This window comes from Phytophthora sojae (assembly GCF_000149755.1).
Source record: "Phytophthora sojae unplaced genomic scaffold PHYSOscaffold_8, whole genome shotgun sequence".
Lineage (NCBI taxonomy): Eukaryota > Oomycota > Peronosporomycetes > Peronosporales > Peronosporaceae > Phytophthora > Phytophthora sojae.
This window is the reverse complement of record NW_009258122.1, coordinates 2,067,475-2,084,799: the sequence shown is the minus strand read 5'-3', so window position 1 is coordinate 2,084,799 and position 17,325 is coordinate 2,067,475. Positions and strand designations below refer to the sequence as shown.

General features: G+C 52.6%; 3 protein-coding genes across 3 annotated transcripts; all 3 read left to right on the top strand.

Moving 5' to 3' along the window:
- Positions 1-1,617: 1,617 nt before the first annotated feature.
- On the top strand, positions 1,618-1,782 carry PHYSODRAFT_521105 (hypothetical protein; the record flags this gene model as incomplete). The annotated part of the gene is made up of 1 exon (XM_009535448.1): positions 1,618-1,782. A coding segment is annotated over one exon (165 nt), but the record flags the coding sequence as incomplete, so codon positions are not given.
- Positions 1,783-7,594: 5,812 nt separating this feature from the next.
- On the top strand, positions 7,595-7,819 carry PHYSODRAFT_519392 (hypothetical protein; the record flags this gene model as incomplete). Its single annotated transcript, XM_009535447.1, has 1 exon — positions 7,595-7,819. A coding segment is annotated over one exon (225 nt), but the record flags the coding sequence as incomplete, so codon positions are not given.
- A 2,683-nt stretch (positions 7,820-10,502) lies between these two features.
- On the top strand, positions 10,503-11,981 carry PHYSODRAFT_337763 (hypothetical protein; the record flags this gene model as incomplete). Its single annotated transcript, XM_009535446.1, has 4 exons — positions 10,503-10,796; positions 10,883-10,996; positions 11,068-11,706; positions 11,763-11,981. 4 exons carry the CDS (start codon positions 10,503-10,505, stop codon positions 11,979-11,981), a joined length of 1,266 nt encoding a protein of 421 aa, XP_009533741.1.
- Between the last annotated feature and the right edge of the window lie 5,344 nt (positions 11,982-17,325).

The following is a 17,325-nucleotide window of genomic DNA, read 5'->3' as shown; positions in this document are numbered from 1 at the left end:
TGCTTCCTCTTGGCGAGTGAGCAACAGGAAAAAAATGGTGTATGTGATAGGGGAGTATACCCCTTTTCACCAAAGATTATGGTGTTCTTTAGTTAAGTAAAGAAAGCGGAGAAGACTGTAGGCAAGTAGGTGAGTTTTGGTCAAGGTGGTTCTCGAAGTGTGGTCCAGGTTTAGCTTTAGTACTGCCAAGTTTCCCATAGTCGACGCCGGGTTGGGTGGCGCCAACTTGTCACGGATACGCTTCTGTCCGGGTAGTAAGGTGTGAGGGCTGTGGCATGCGTGGTGGTGTCACTATCCCCAGGATGTGGATGGCGCGTCCATCTCAAACCAGGAGTCGACATTGGGACATTGTCGTAAGGGACTGTACCGAGGTCACTAAGGAAGGGTGTACCGCCCCAGGCTGGTTAACAGAGCAGGGAAAAACCCTCGCTCTTGGTAGTGGGAGGATCTCGTGCCAGAATTCTGATGTGCCGCTACTACGCTGTAAGCCACAGTTCGATCACCTTGCGTAACACCTTTTGTGTTACACGTTACTATTACACCTTCCCTCAAGCGCTGTCTTTTGTGTGGGTGTGAGGGCTCTTAGTGCATCAACGTTAGTGTTCGACTCTCATGAAAATGTGTTAGCCACCTAAAATGTATTTATGACCACGCACAAAAAGGGACCAATCAAAAGTAATCCACTTACCGAGTGGGTCATTCCTAAATGTGATACGTAGTAAAAGTGAAATACACGTAAAGCAAGTCTGCGATTCTGTGTTGAAACTTGTTGTGCAGTTGCGAGAAGGAATGATTGCTTTCAGGAATGACCTAGTAAAAACAAACCAAGCAAAATTTGATGTTTTATCACCAAAATAGCCTTTCAACTTCAACGCGTTGTAATTTCCTGAAATAAAAAAGTTGGAAGAGGCATGACCCCCCCGCATCTGCTACCAGGTTAAACTTAAACTTTTTTTCGCTTTATGACGGAGGGAGGCGTCAGTCGAGAGCAGGGATTTAGATGGGGGTGGGGTTACAGCTGCAGTCATCGGATTTCGATGGTCATGGCTAGAATGAAGAAGCAAGGAGCACCTAGCCAGTCTGGAACGAGCGGACAATTTCACATAGGGAGCATGCGTTCTTAAGGTTTTGATATTCTAACTCCCATTATTGTGAAACGCGGTTGGAATGTCCACGCCTTATTAGCTAACACATTTATCTTAATCGGATTTGAATATCCGTAGATGAGGGTATAAACCTAGATACAAAGCCTAAACGGTTAGCAAATAGGAGTGAGTAATCCTGCTTGGACAAGCTGGCGAGACTGGACTCTGTCTAATTTAGCGACTGTGGCTAAGAGCTACCGAGGCGTCTTTGGGCTAGTAAAGACCGGAGCTTGGAGTCCTCTTTGCCAATCAGCGTGTGACCGGGTCGACTATCTACTACACTATCTCGAAATGCTTTGACACCTTACATGTTGCATGCTACCAAAGCTGGTGGCTCACATCGACACCTACAGAGCTACAATTATTTAGTTCAAATAGCTCGGAATGCCGACTTGCACGGTGACATTCCGCCTTATTTACAAAAAATCTGTTGCGGATCGGATTAAGCACATGGACCAGATGGTTCGATTAGTCTTTCGCCCCTACACCCAAGTTTGACGATCGATTTGCACGTCAGAATCGCTACGAGCTTCCACCAGAGTTTCCCCTGGCTTCACCCTACTCAGGTATAGTTCACCATCTTTCGGGTACCAACATATGTGCTCAAACTCAAATCTTTCACCACGATGGTTCATGATCGGTCGATAGTGCTACTTGCTAATCGCACTGATAATTCCTAGTCTAAAATAGAGGTGGGGAATCTAATTAACCCCTCTAGCCCCATACTGTATCCTACAGAATAAGCATTTCGACAGGATTTAATATCCAGCAAACTTGGTTTCCGCGAAAAACTTCGCATATAGATTTTTGTATCCTGGTAGTTCACGACACAATGGAGTTATGCGCAAGTTCGGGTTTAGTGTGCAGCTTGTCAGGAGGGCCACTCCCTCACCACGAAGCTGTCCGTAGTTGCAGCATTTATGGGATAAGGGAGCTGTTCATTGTATTTCCGCTACTGTTGTGACGAGCTAAACTCGTTCGCTGCAGCCACCCTCTCGCCAGCTGGGCTACCGGTATCCACAGGGCTATCGCTACCAAGCCAATCCGCAACAGCTTCAGCATAAAAACCAACGTCTCCATTGTGCCGTACAACGACGTGAATGCGGTAGAGGTCGATACAGCGAGGTCTAATGGGAACTCGACGTTGGAAGAGCTATGTTTCGCCATAATTGCTTACTTTCCGTCGCGGGCATTGACCTAGAGCTAATGCTACGTGAAGAAGTAGTCATATTGGAGATCAGCTTACAGAGACAGGGCTTGGAGCACGAAATATGAGAGAGTAGCTGCATTGAAGAACAAGGACTGAAGCTGGATATGCGCTCGCAGCAGTTGCTGACTACACTCACGGTCATGCTGAACAGACTCGAGTAAGGTTTGAGCGGAGAATTGATACGTACCTCTCCGGTCCGGTAAAGAATTAACAGTTCTCTAATCAGACTGTATCTTGAGTTCTACTGCTCCAACAGAGCTGTAGCTGCCCTTAAAGTAAAGCTCTGGATCCGCAGCATCACGCAGCATTTTTCATAAATGCATTTTCCCGCCTTGTAATGTTGTTATCGGACGGTTTAAACAATCGGTTTCCACAGGTGTGAAGTTTAAATTCGCTGAGCCATCAAAAATGATCAGATTAGAACTTGGGAATACACGTGAGAAAGCGGAAAGAGAGCTTATTTCTGTGATATAATGCTGTAAATAATCGAATATTCCAACGCTAGAAAAACAGCCAATCGTGTTTGAGTTTTTTTGCATACAAATCACTGAAGTTGGCTTTTTGTCCAATGAAATATGGTACATAGGGGCATAGCGCGGTACTTCGGCCAATCAGACATCGATATTTTTGAGGTTTTTTCATAAAAAAACTTAACTGCTAATTCTTTTCCGGACCGGAGAAGTACATGCAGTAGAGGCGTTGCAAAAACAATGTTGAAGACAATATTGGAGAGCAAAATCAAAGTTGAGCGCTTCAAATTCAAATTCAAGGGCAGCTCTGCATCGAGAGGAGGCACGATATTAACGACATGGAAATGCGCATCTCGCAACAGCCTTCTGTGTTTCGACAAGCACTCCAGAATATGAAAGAGCGCAATCGTCGTTCGCCAAATTGTGGTGGAGTGGATCCACTGGAATTAGCAGGGATCCCACACTCACACACTGCGCCCAGACACCGACTAACGGAGGGGGTACTCCGATAACCGTAGGTTGCTGAGTGGCTCACCTTGTGTACCCGTCGGCGGGCTGGATCTGCTCTCTCGTTGACACGAGATGCGCAGCAGGTGAACTTGAACGTCCTTGGCGGGGACTTAGGGAGATTGGGGTAGATCCGCAGTGGGGGTTCCTCCACGCGGGTCTGGGTAGGTTGATCCTTGGTCTTGGCCGTAGATCTTGTGGATCCGATAGGTAATATACAGATCCGGAGTTGTTGCCTTGTTGGGGGTGTTGTATCCTTTTCCTTTACGTCGCTTGCCGCCTACTATTAGCGGGGAAGTTGGGGGGCGAGGGCCGAAGGGCGCGAGCTGCTGGCCAAGCTATCGGATAGCAGTCTGTCACGTGTGCGGGGGGCAAATCACTTGATTAAAGTATGGACCAATACTAATCCCAATACTAAGGACCAAGTGTGTGGTCCCCAAGCAAATTCGACTCTGATTTATGTTAGCCTGTATCCTACCTTCCCATCCGACTTGGATCCTATCCATGACTGGCTCTCCTTCCTGCCTAATTTTCCCAACCTAGTCACTGTACCGATAAACTGGTACGGACCCGCACCTAATCTAGGGGGTCCTAATGTAGATGACCGGATCTGGGTGCACCACACCACTCGCACCTGATCCAAATTCAACTGTCCTGATCCAGCAACCGTACCCCCCCATCCAGCAACCATGACTTCATCTGAGGGACTGAGCACCGTCACCCACTGCCGGATCCTATTACCTGGCCAACTGGCGGATCCAGTTCCATCAAAACCATTCTTGAGCGGATCTTCTCACGACAGAATCGTGGCAGCTCAGGTTCAGGCGAGGACTGCGATCTCCAATTCTGCGAGGAATATATAGCCCACGCACACATAAGTTTTGAAAAGAGTGTGGATAAAAACTGAAGCACTCATGGCGAAGCACAAACAATCTACCCCGATTCAAAGAGGAAATTGGGTCGAAGCGTGTTAACTCCTTAGTTACTTTATGTTGGAGCGCTCAACATAAGCAGTGTATACCCTAATTCCCTCTTGTCGCAGCGTTTATGCTATGTTGGAACGCTTAACATAAGCATAAATTTCACTTGGAGTTTGTATTGATCATTTTTCATTATCCTGGTATACAAAAAGGAAGAAATTTTTCTGTGTGTAAAATGGGCACATGTACAGGGCTAGGTTTGCCTTTGGTGCGGGCTTTTCCAAAGTGCAAGAGAAAGGATACTGCCACCCATCAAATTGGTGGCCGACGGCCACTGATTCCCCTCATTCGAGAAAACGACCGCCAGACGAACAATGGTCGCCCCCGTCGGGAAGACACCGCGCCACACGCTCACGCCGGCGGAGAAGAAGTGCTTGGAGGCACTGCGGCGAGAGCGACGACTACGCCGCGCGGAAGAGAAGGAGGCGAGGGCACGAGCTGCGGCGGCAGTACCCCCGCAGAAGAAGGCGGCGGCGAAGACGGTGGCTGCAACGGCTGCGAATACCGCTCCGGCGGCGAACCTTGCGTCTGCAGAGGCGAAGCAGACCGTGGCGGAGGCAATCCCCGGCGCGGAGGAAGAGGGGGAAGCCCCAGCAGAGCCGAAGGCGACGGGCAAGCGCGGAAGGCGCCAACTCGGAAGAAGGCGCCTGACCAGACGCCAGGAGCGGGCCAGCGCCGGCCGCGACCGCCGTACGCGCTGACGACGCCGCGCCAGCACCAGTCGCATCGGAGGTCGCAGGCGCAATGGCCAGCATTGTGGCGACGATTGTGGAGGAGGCGACACCGGTGGAAGGAGCGACGCCCCGTGTGGCACTTGACTCCGTGACGAGCAGCACTTGGCCAGGCACGAAGCCATCCAGCTCCGGCGGAGTTTGCGTGGATGGCGTTGAGACAACGGAATCGAGGAAGCGCCGACGCAGGATCCTCGATGAAGACAGCGCAGATGATGAAGGAGACAATGATGAAGAGGTACGCTATGCTGGACGAAGGTGGTGGATATTGTCGTTTATTCAAAACATATTGCTAACATAAGCTTACTGTTTATTTGATACTAGGTTGATTCAAGTGAGGAGGCGGGTGTCAGTGCAGTCGCTGCCGGTGTGGACGCGCGTGTTGATGTTTCACTGGATTGCGTTGTCGACGGTGACCCCAATTTGATGGACGACGGGGCCGCCGCTTGTACAGGCCTCAACTCGGACGAAGATCCCGACGTGCGCGAGGAACCGGAGGACGAAAAAGACGCAGAGGACGACGACAGCTGAGACGGCGACTGGGATATCGGCCAACTGACTGACGAAGGAGCGGGAGGAGCTTCCTGAGTCTGTGTGTTCGTCTGCCGCGAAAGACGGCAAGTACATCACGGCGATGAGAGATATCACGTGGGAATATGGTAAGTTGGACTTACTCAACATAAGTGAGCGGCTGTGTATTTGTATCCAGCATATTTCCTAACATAATCTTTTGGCACTATTTACAGATGAATCGAAGTTTGGCCCAGACCCCACGTATGCCGACCTTTACGAAGGTCCATACGGCCCAACCCCCAGCGTTCTCGACGTTGCCGAAGACCCATTGGCGCTTCTGTTCTACTTCATACCGCATTGGTCAGCGGCGAAGGTGGGTGCCATGCCTGTGAATCGCTTCAGCTTGTTCATGAGCAAGAACCGATTCTTCCACATCATGGGCTACATGCACGTTTCCAACAACAAGTCTCCGAGGGCGAAGACGGACCGAGCCTGAAAGATCCGTCCGGTCGTCGACGTGCTACAGAGGACCTTCGCCCGCGGTTACCGTGTCCCTCCTATCATCAGCCTCGATGAAGCAACGCTGCCATCGCGTTCCCGATACAACCCCACTCGGCAGTTCAACAAGGACAAGCCTCACAAGTGGGAGACGAAGGTGTTCGTCGCAGCTTGTGCCAAGACAGCTTACTGCATGAGGTGAGGAGACCCGTGGCGAGTCGGAACTCGCCACGGGTATTGTTTTTGGCCGAAGTCCTTATGTTGGATGGTAACCAACATAAAAGCTACTAGGAATGTGCTTGTCTAACATAGAGCTAACTTTATTGATGTGATTGCTTTACTACCAGAATTGAAGTGTACTGTGGGGGACAAGGCGCACTTGCAGACGCCCGTGCCGACGGACAACAACTCTGGAGAAGCTGCAGTACTGCGCAACATGAATGCACTATGCCCGCCGTCGCCAACTTCCCCGTGGCGACTGGTGATTACAGACAGGTTCTACACGTCGGTGAAGCTGGCGCTGGAGCTGCTGCATCGCCGGCTGTACATCACCGGCACGATCCAGACGGAACGGTCCGGCTACGCCAAGAACGTCATCACGAAGAAGAAGACCAAGCAGGTGAACAAGCGAAAAGTGATGGTGCCTCCGCAGGGGACCACGAAGCTAGCGGAGAACAAGCAGTTCCCTCAATTGACGGCAGTCATGTGGATGGACCGCCTTCCGGTGCACATGCTGTCGACAGGAGGCAGTCGACGCACCATCTCCATGTGTACGTATGCTCTTACTTTCTACAATGGACCGATTGCTAACCTATCTAATGATGTATGCAACAGTGCGCCGCATTCATGGCTTCATGCAGTCTGTTCCGGCGCCAGAGATAGTTCGAGACTATCACCGCTCAATGGGCGGCGTCGACGTTCATGACCAACTGAGGATGCAGCGCTACAGTGTCCAGCTAGCCTACAAGACGCGCAAGTACTACGAGACCCTCTTCTTGGGCCTTTTTGACATGGCGTTGGTGAACGCCTTCATCATCTACCGCTTCTTCAGAAAGGTGAACAACAAGCGGTCCCCCAAACACTTTGTGTTTCTGGAAACGGTGATGGAGCAGCTACTCGCCGTCGACTCTCCGGAAGCGTTCGCTGCAATCGAGGTATGTGATATGTTGTCGGTTCAACATAGACGTCCACGCTTACGCAAATATCCAACATATTTTGATTGCAGCAAGCGACAAGTGCTCGAGAACGGACGGCGGCTTCCCCAGTCCGAGATGGAGCTACTCAGCGGTCGGCTGGCTTGCACCAGCGGATTGCGACCACCGGCTTGAAGAGAACCCAGATACAGTCGACTGTGAGCAGGGGACGAAGCGCCGACACCGCACATGCAAGGTGTGTGCCATCCTCAAGGTGAAGCCAAGGAAATTCACCAAGTACTTCTGCCCAGAGTGCTCCACGGGTGATCGACGGTGCATGGCAGCGCTTTCTACTTCTATGATTCTGTAATGCAGACTAACGTGTTATGTGTTGATGCAGCAAGTACCTGTGTAATGTAGCACGGGAGGGGAAAGCCAAAACCTGCTTCCAGATCTGGCACACTGACTGGAGCAACGGAAACGACATCCCGAAGGCGCCCCTGCAAGAGCACAAAATCCGCAATCGGCCGCCGCCCTCGCGCCCTGGTCAGAAGCGACGTCACATCACACAAGGGGTGCGTCGCGGAGTCCGAAGGAACGGCGGGAGCAGATGGAGGTGGCGCGTCGGCTAGCGAGGCTGCCGAGGAAGAGAATGATGAAAGTGCAGGGGAGGCAGACGACGAATTGTCGTAGGCAGTGTGTCTGTTCTTTGGTAGCTTGCAATCAATGGAAACTCTTCTTTTGCAGTTTGCAATCAATGAATGCGTTACTCTTGCTTTCCTGTCATTGGCTGCAACACGCGAAGCCATCGCTGCTGGACGTGTGCAACGATGCAAAGATGGGCTCTCCAATAACCGGGACATTCGTTCTGTTGATTTCGCCACCATACGCACTGTTACTGCCTCATTTAGGCTGCATAAGATGACTTTATGTTGTAGGAGCCGCTACTATACCCACCTGTCTTCTCTCACGCACAACCCCAACCACCATCTCCAAATCCGTACTTACGCGGCGACACATACAAAAACCAATATACTTGTATACGGGACGGTAGAAATATACCCTCGTAAAGAGACCCGGGAAGTAAGGGGCTAAATAGCCAACGGGACACAAAAACAGACCAGGACAATTTTGCGAGTTTGATGGAGAGTCATGAAGAGTCGCATCGATGCCAAGGTGGGCTGTAGGATTGTGTTGCACGAATAGCATCTGACCGCTTCTATTCAACAAGATATCCAACGCGATCACGAACGTGTAGCCGAGATATTGGCCAAGTGGATAGATGCAGCCGATGGAGCAGCAGGCAACAAACACAATCGTGAATGATTACCGTCACATTCCAAACCTGTTGGGGTGCAACCGAAGTGTAGCCTTGTCTCAGGCCAACGATGGAGCTAGACCCGAATCTCTCCAGGAACTGTAAAATACAGCCAACAACTGCTTTGCTCCTGGGCAAAGCCAGAATGTGTGGGATGGTGAAGCAGTGTCGCCGTGGCATTCAGCGATAGGGCAGCCTACTCTGTAACGTGTCCCATCGCGAGAACGCTCTCAACTTGAGGCGATAGAGTAGCTGCCCCCCCACGCGGTCGCTCCTGTAATTCTGCGGATTGCCTTCCATGAGACAGTGTCTAGCGACGTACCGTAAGTCACGGCGGTCATGTAACATAGGGTTATCGATCGTTGGCTGGTAAAAAGTTTGATAATCTGCCCTTTTTTTCTAAGACTACAAAAATCATAAAAAGTGACACCCCTATCACAACCAATATCCGACTACATTAATACGATTTTGCAACCAATCCTTCACTAGCGGCCTCGGAATTGCAAATATCCCTCTCTCGCACGCGGTCCCATCGCTACGAGGCCGGCTTTTATAAGCCGTTACAGATAGGCCCCTTGTCGACCTCGTCCCACGCCTGCAGCACTGAAGCGAAAATATGTCGCCGCTTCTGGTCTGCATCCGAGAACGTGCCGTTTTCAATAACAAACGTAGTGTATATACCTCTAAGTCTATCCTTAACCCCCCCGCACTCATACGTTGTATATGACTACATGTTATGAAAAAGAACAGCACGTCTTTTTCTACGTGAAATGCACAGGTGTAGGTGAAAATATGCACAAAGAACGAGTAGTAATTGCAGAGAATGGTGGATTAGACTGATTATTTGATTGCTTACAGATTGCTAACAGGAACCGCTCTCCCCATCATGCGTATGAGACAGTGCTACCCCTACTATGCCCTGGGTACTCCGATCAGATTAGACAGGATATGATACATGATTGTGCATAGTGGATCGAAATGCAAGATGAATCTCGTCCGATATACCAGGGTATGTATAAGAAGAGGTAAGCTGAAAAGAATGAACACCGTAGACACTCTATTTTGCTATGTAAGGGTTATATTGCGCATGTAAGTACTAATATGCACCCCTCAGAGAGTATGCAGCCTGATGAGGTGGCCCAATCCAATAAAACCGAGCAGGACGTGCGCTATAATAATGCTAAGACGCCATTAGCCCGCGGTTGGGAAGACGTGTCACTTGATTGCTAGCTAGGTACAGCAAGTTTTTTGTTTTTAAGGCATGGATAGCCTGGTATGTTGGGATGCAATCATAGGATACTTCCAGCATAAACCCGCCCTTGTGTTTGATTTTTGTTCACCATCAATAAAAAGGACACTGCAAGTTGTAGTGTATACACCCTGTTGAAATTCAGCTACCCATCCGAGGGCGTCTTAGACAACATGTGTGTAGTGGGCCTACTTTGGCTCACTACTTTAGCTTACACGTGTGCGCGTGTATGTGAGGAAGCGTAGCTTAGTTTAAGTTAGAGTTAATTATACTCGGGCCTCTGAGTATAGATTAATCTAAATAAACGATCCAAATAATGTTTTTGGGTTAAAATGAGAACTGCTATTTTTGTTTTATGTTTCTGACTTCCTCTAAATGTAATATTCTAAGATAGGAATCTGCCAACGGCTGGTTGGTAGAATTCCAATGCTATGCATGTCGCTCATTGGCTAACAGATGCTGTTCTCAGCCAATAGGAATCCTAAGTCTCTATGGACCATCCGTCGTGGTGGTCGTAAATGTATGTAGCCTTTGGTGTGTTTACACCAAGGTCGAGAAAGTCTTTCGAACCTCTAACAGACGTCGTGTCTGTTAGAGTTACAAGTGACTGTAGCCACTTGTGCGTGTAACCCTGTTACACCATCCCCCCCTCAAGGTTAGACTCGCCGAGTCACGGCACGTCAATCAGGAAATTGACCATTCGTCAATTCTTCACGTTGGGAGAAAGAAAACTCGAGCTCATTCCGCAATGAGCTCGCCGCAGAAGAAGACCGCCGCCGCAACAGAGGGTAACCTCTCTGTTGCTCAGTACCATGAGCGCCAGCAGGCAAAGCGCGATGCGCTCGCTGCAAAGGCCGCGTCGGGGACAACCCAGTCGGAGATTGTCCTCGAAGGTTCCTCTGTAGTCAACGACGTGGAGATGGAAGATCTTCTAGCAAGCGCAGGGAGCCTATCGACATCGATAGTCTCGACCCGCATGCTGGGTCGAGACGCCCTCGTGAAGGAGACGACTCGGACGCTTCGAGCTCGAAGCATTCGCGCGGTGAGAGCGACACTCCGCTCTCTGCTGCTGGGGCTTTAAGCTCCCCGCGTGAGGTGGCGCCTTCAAGCTTTCCGCGCGCTGCTCAGGCAGCGCGCGATCCGTGGATGCCGTCTGCGTCAGAGATCGCAGACCGTGTGGGCAACACTGTACCTCCAAACGAAATCCCGCTGTACGTATGCAGCGGGATCCACGATGATGCTGTGGCGGAGGAGCAGCACTTTGATCCGTTAACGAATCAAAGGCGCGATTACTATATCGGACTCTTTCACAGCTCCGATACTTCTCCAGCAAGAAGACCTCTTCTCGCAGCAAAGTGCCTGAGTGGCAGGCACTTTGTCAAAGTTGGAATGCTTTTGTTAAGAACTTCAACAAGATGCCGGCTGCTTACCGTGAGCGGGTTAAGCACGCCCGTGAACGCTTCGAGACATTCTCGACGCGCGGGAGGTTGGAGCAGCTCCACAGATCTTCTGTGGACGCTGGTATTCCATGCGCTGTGCCTGAAGGCCAACAGTGCACGTTGTGTCTTCCGGGTGCGGCGCGCTTGAGCGACCGCGACCTAAACGGGTACACGACGATTCGTGTACCTGCGAGTCTCAAGGATCTCCGTGCCAAGTTCTTGGCACGTGAGGAACGCGACGATCGTGGGACCTCGGGCGCTGTAGGTGACCACAGCGCTCGCACTACCTTCGCGTCGGCAGTGCGTGGTGAGCTTCGTACACCTTCACCATTTCCGGAACGTCCTGCAGCAGGACGTCCCGTGGCTCCCATGTATCTTGGTGGGGCGGAAACCCTCTCCAACAAATACGATAACGAACCGGCTGCCGGTTCGTTTTCGGGATACTATGGTTCACAATACGCTCAACAATCCAGCGTGTTGAGCCGCGGGCGTCGCGGATCGGAGGCGGCGGTGGTGGGAACACGCTCCGGGTATGGCCAACCTGGGGTTGACCTTGCCCGACGCTCGAGGAGCGGGTCGCTGCTGTGGAGCAGCTTCAGAGCCGTGAATTCGCCGCTCTGAAGCAGGAGATGGCGACCCTGAGAGCTCAAGTTGCTCAGGCCTCGCAGACCGCGTCGGACATCTCTGTCGACGTGGGAGGTCGCGTCGTGCGCTTGGCACAGCGCGTTCACGCGTTGGAGCAGAGGTTCGCTCCCGCTGGGGCTTCCGCTTCGGGCCAGCCGAGCTAGGTGACTCGTGCTGCCGGTATGGTTTCAGCCGCCCGACGTAAAAGGTCGGATGGAGGCGCATGCTAGATGGAATATCTAGCGTGTAGGCGTTGCCATGCCGTGCCAACACCGTGAACGGCCCGATGAAGCGCGGAGCGAGCTTGCTCGCCCCGAAGTCGGAAACTGCATGTTTAGGCAGGTTTTGAGTTGCTAACAAAACCAATGAACCCTTCTTGAATTCATTAGTGTTGCCCCTACCAACATTGTCTGCGTTCAGCTTCTGTCGGCCGACAGAAGCTGCAATAGCGTCTTGGACAAACCGAATGATGGCTTGTCTGCGCTGCACGAAGTTGATTGCGTCCGAGATGAACTCGTTCAGCTCGTTTCTAGCAGTAGGCCCGGCCTCTGCGTTCGTCTTCGCGGTGTCTGTGCCCTGCACAGGCCCGTTCTTCTTCTTCTTCTTCTTGCTCTTGTCGGCGTCTGTGCCCTGCACAGACGCGTGCTTCTTCTTCTTCTTGCGCGTAGTCGCGGCTGACACTGTGCAAGTGTCAGCGGCATTCTGTGGCTGCTGCGTTGCAGTCGTAGATCCTCCCCCACTTAGGGAAGGAGCCACCATCCCGAGTAGACTCGGGAGGCGTGGGGGCCTGATGGCATTCACGTAGAACGGTGTATGCCCGGTCGAGGCATGCACCGAGTTGTTGATGGCGAACTCCGCCATCGGCAGGCACTCGCTCCAGTGTTGGAACGAGTGAGCGTAGCTTTTATGCACGTCTACGAGCACGCGGTTCACGCGCTCGGTCTGCCCGTCCGCCTGCGGATGGTCCGCACTCGACATCGAAAGTTGACTCCCAAGAAGTGTAAACACTTCTTGCCAAAGGTGTGCAGTGAAGCGCGGGTCTCGATCCGACACAATGTCGATCGGCATGCCATGGTGTTTGAACACCATGTCAACGAACAGACGCGCCGTCTGTTTCGCAGTCACTTCAGCGGGTACCGCAGCAAGATGTACCATCTTGCTGAAGCGGTCAACAAAGACCACAACGCCCGTGTTCCCCTGGCTGTCCGGGGGAAGACCGAACACGAAGTCCAAGGACATGGACTGCCAACACTCCCGTGGAGTTGGTAGTGACTGCAAGGGAGCCTGCGCGAAAGGCGCAGGCTTCACACGTTGACAAACCTCGCAAGCACGGACGTACATACGCACCCATTTATACTGGTGGGCCCAGTAGAAGTCTCGCGTGAGAAGAAGGTATGTCTTCTCACGGCCCGGATGCCCCGCAGTCGGTGCATCGTGATACTCATACATGATCCTGAGTCGCAGGTCATGGTCATTGGGAACGACAACGCGGTCCGCGTTGTCGTCGACTGCACTGTAGAGTAATAACCCGTCGTGCACCCGGTAACGGTGTGCACGAGCACGAAGATGCTTCGGCAGCTTCTGACGAGCTTGGTCAGAAGGCGCTGAGCCGTAGGCCAGCATGAGCTTCGCGTCCGCGTCGTGCGCGTACGCGACCTCCACGTCGTCCAACAGTGACGACGTCGGGGTGCTCGATCGCATGGCGTCAATGGCATTGACGTCGGCATCAGTCGTGGCGTAGTCAGGTCGACGCGAGAGCGCGTCGGCCACCACATTGAGTCTTCCGGGTTTGTACTCAACCCGGATGTTATACTCTGCGAAGAATGAGAGCCATCTCGCCATCCGTTGCGAGATGTGCGGCGACTTCACAGCCGTCCGCAACGACGCGTGACCCGTATAGACCACGAACGGTTTGCTTCCGAGTAGATACACTCGGAACTTCGCGAGTGCGTACTTCATGGTAACGAGCTCCTTGTCATGTACCGGGTAGTTGCGCTCAGCTGGCTTCAGCTGACGCGATTGGTAGTAGACGACACGATCACGACCCTCGTGATCGTGCTGCATCAGCGCACATCCGATTGCGAAGTCGGATGCGTCACACACAACGTGGAATGGGCGATCTTGGTCGGCCACCGCCAAGATCGGCGCCTCAGTCAAGACCCGCTTGACTGCATCGAAGGCCTGCTGACACTCAGCAGTCCAAACCCACTCGGCGTCCTTCTTCAGGAGCTGTGACAGCGGGCGTATCATGCCCGCGTAGTCCTTCACGTACTTGCACAAGTACGTGGCCAAGCCAAGGAACTGCCGCAGTTCCTTGACGTTCGACGGCGTCGGCCACTCATTGATCACTCTGACCTTCTCAGGGTCAGGGCGGACACCGTTCTTCCCAACGAGACACCCGAGCACGGGTATCTCGCTCGCCCCGAAGATGCACTTCTTCAGGTTCGCATAGAGCTTGTGCTTGCGCATGAGCGCAAGCAGCTTCCGGAGATGCACCTTGTGCATCTCAACATCGCTCATCCCGTCCGCAGCCCGGCTGTGGACGAACACATCGTCGAAGTAGCTCGGTGCGAAGTCGCGCACCGAGCGCAACAAGTGCGTCACGCACCTGTTGGAGGTTGCAGGGGCGTTCTTCAGACCCTGCGGCATCACTAGCCACTCCCAGAGCATGCCGCTCGGCGTGCTCACAGCCAAGAGAGGGATATCGCTCTCACGCATTAGGATCTGATAGAACCCATCGCGCAGATCAAGAGCACTGTAGATAGTGCTCCTGGCCATCGAATCGATGATAACATCTTTTCGAGGTATCGGCGTCTGCGCCGGTATCGTCGCATCGTTCAGCTTGTTATACGCATGAACGATGCGCCAGCCGCCCTGTGGCTTCTTGACACAGAACGTCGGAGCACTGTGCGGGGATTTCGATTCCCGCACTTGTCCAGCTTTGCGACGACTTTCGAAGAAGTCGTCGATCGCTTTGACCTGCTCTCGCGGCAGAGACCCCCATTACGGAGGGTGCGTCGGCTCCCCGAGCCGACGAATCAAATTCACCCAAGCCATCGACTCCCGGAGTCGACGGCGTTACGTTACCTTGGCTCTTATTATTGGCCAGACCTGATCCAATCAGATTCGCGTCAGCCTCCACGGTTGAGGCGTGTGACTCGTCTGCGTCATCCGTGCCCCTTGAGGTCGGAGACTCTTCCTGATTCGCTGAAAAGCGGGTGTCGATCTCCGAGATCAACACATTTTCTCCTTCAGCCGTCGGCGGCGATGCCGACGCTTGCTGCTCTTGCGCGCGTGCTCGCGCGCGCCCAGGGCGGTCCGGGACAGCGGCATTAGGCGCTGTCTCGAGTGGGGAGTCGCGCGCACCTGTCGGTGCGTGCGTAGCGGCAGCAGGGCGATGAAAAAAGTTTACAAGAAACAGGTATTGTGTTCCGCTGTCGCGACCGAAGCGCACGAGAGTGCGCTCTCCCAATCGATGACCGGATCATGCCGTGCAAGCCACGGCATGCCCAATACAATGTCAAACTTATCGTCCAGATCCAGGAAGATAAAGGTCTCGACAAACTCTTGATCTTCATACGTGAAGCGCACGCGTACCATACGCTTCTCGGTCTTTACGATGGCACCCGTTGCCAGTCGTACTTCCAACATACTTCGAGGTACCTTTAAATCCTCGAAGTTAAGCCTTGATAGACTTCGCAGTCGAACAAAGTTCTTCGACGCGCCAGAATCTACCAAAGCACGGTTGCTCTCATCGAGTTCACGTTCAGGATGACAAGGTCAGGCTTGTCATCTTGGTTCTTGCAGTGAGAATGAACCTCACTGGGGACTGCAGTCCTCAGTGTCGCGTGTCCAAGGTCGACACGCGGAACTGCATTACCAGTAGGGCGCCCCGCGCCTACTGGCGTCCAGCGTTTTTTGTTTGGTTGCGACGGTGCCCGGCACCGCCGCGATAGCCACCCTGCTGGTGCAAGGGGCCGTGCACTCCCGAGCAAAGTGACCGATTCTACCGCATCGGTAGCATCGCACATTGTTTCCTTGCGACTGTTGGGGTCCAGCAGTTGCAGCACTCGAGAGGTCCATGGGTTCTGGGCCTCCCGTCCTCACTACTGGGCGTGGCTGTGGCCTCGGCACATGTGCATGCAGCTTAGCCTGCCGCAGGCTAAACTCCTCCTACATTGCAAGAGTAATTGCAGCTTCGAGAGTACTCGGGTACTCACGGAAGAGATAGGTCTTCACAGGCCCATCTCTCAGCCCCTTCATGAACGTGACGACCTTGGTCGCCTCGTCGATCGGATTGGTCACGATGTTCGAGACCAAGTACTGTGCTCTCTGAGCGTAAGCATGGACATCATGCTTGCCCTGCTGCAGGTCGAGGAACTCCGCCCTCGACCGGAACTCGTTTTGCGGGGGCTCAAACGCTTGTCTGAGCTCTTCCTTGAAACCCTCGTACGTGCTAAAGCACGTAGGATCCGAGAGTCGGCGTCCATACGCCCAACTTCTTGCACGTCCGCCAAGACATGACATGGCGAACGCAACCATCGACAACGGGTCGATGATACGTCGAGCCGCAATGGCGGTGTCGAGTTCGACAAGCCAACGGAGGAGAGGTTCACCCTCTCTTCCGACATAGTTACTCACATTGAGCTTTAGCGATTGCGCGCGTGGTGTCGTCCTGGACGACACCGCGGTAGTAGCAGCAACATCGCGTTGCTCCTTCAAGATGAAACCCAGAGCAACACCGTGTTGCTCTGTCGGCGTTAGCGTACGCAGCATCGTAGCTACAGCCGCCTGTTGACAGTCGTTGGAGAGCCTCCCACTCTGGGTCCGACAGGTGGGGACAGTCAGCGCGTGCAACGTGAGTTGCAGGCGTAGTGGAGCTTTCCATGGGCACCTCTGTATCCATGGGAAGGTTCTCAGCTCCGCGTTCGTGCGGTGACGTACGAACTCAGGTAGTCGGTCGTTGGACGGACTACAAACCAGGTGTAGTGGGCCTACTTTGGCTCACTACTTTAGCTTACACGTGTGCGCGTGTATGTGAGGAAGCGTAGCTTAGTTTAAGTTAGAGTTAATTATACTCGGGCCTCTGAGTATAGATTAATCTAAATAAACGATCCAAATAATGTTTTTGGGTTAAAATGAGAACTGCTATTTTTGTTTTATGTTTCTGACTTCCTCTAAATGTAATATTCTAAGATAGGAATCTGCCAACGGCTGGTTGGTAGAATTCCAATGCTATGCATGTCGCTCATTGGCTAACAGATGCTGCTCTCAGCCAATAGGAATCCTAAGTCTCTATTGACCACCCGTCGTGGTGGTCGTAAATGTATGTAGCCTTTGGTGTGTCTACACCAAGGTCGAGAAAGTCTTTCGAACCTCTAACAGACGTCGTGTCTGTTAGAGTTACAAGTGACTGTAGCCACTTGTGCGTGTAACCCTGTTACAATGTGCGTCTGTCTGTGCCAACCAGTTTCCCGCAGGTTATAGAAATGTGTCGTACTTACGGAA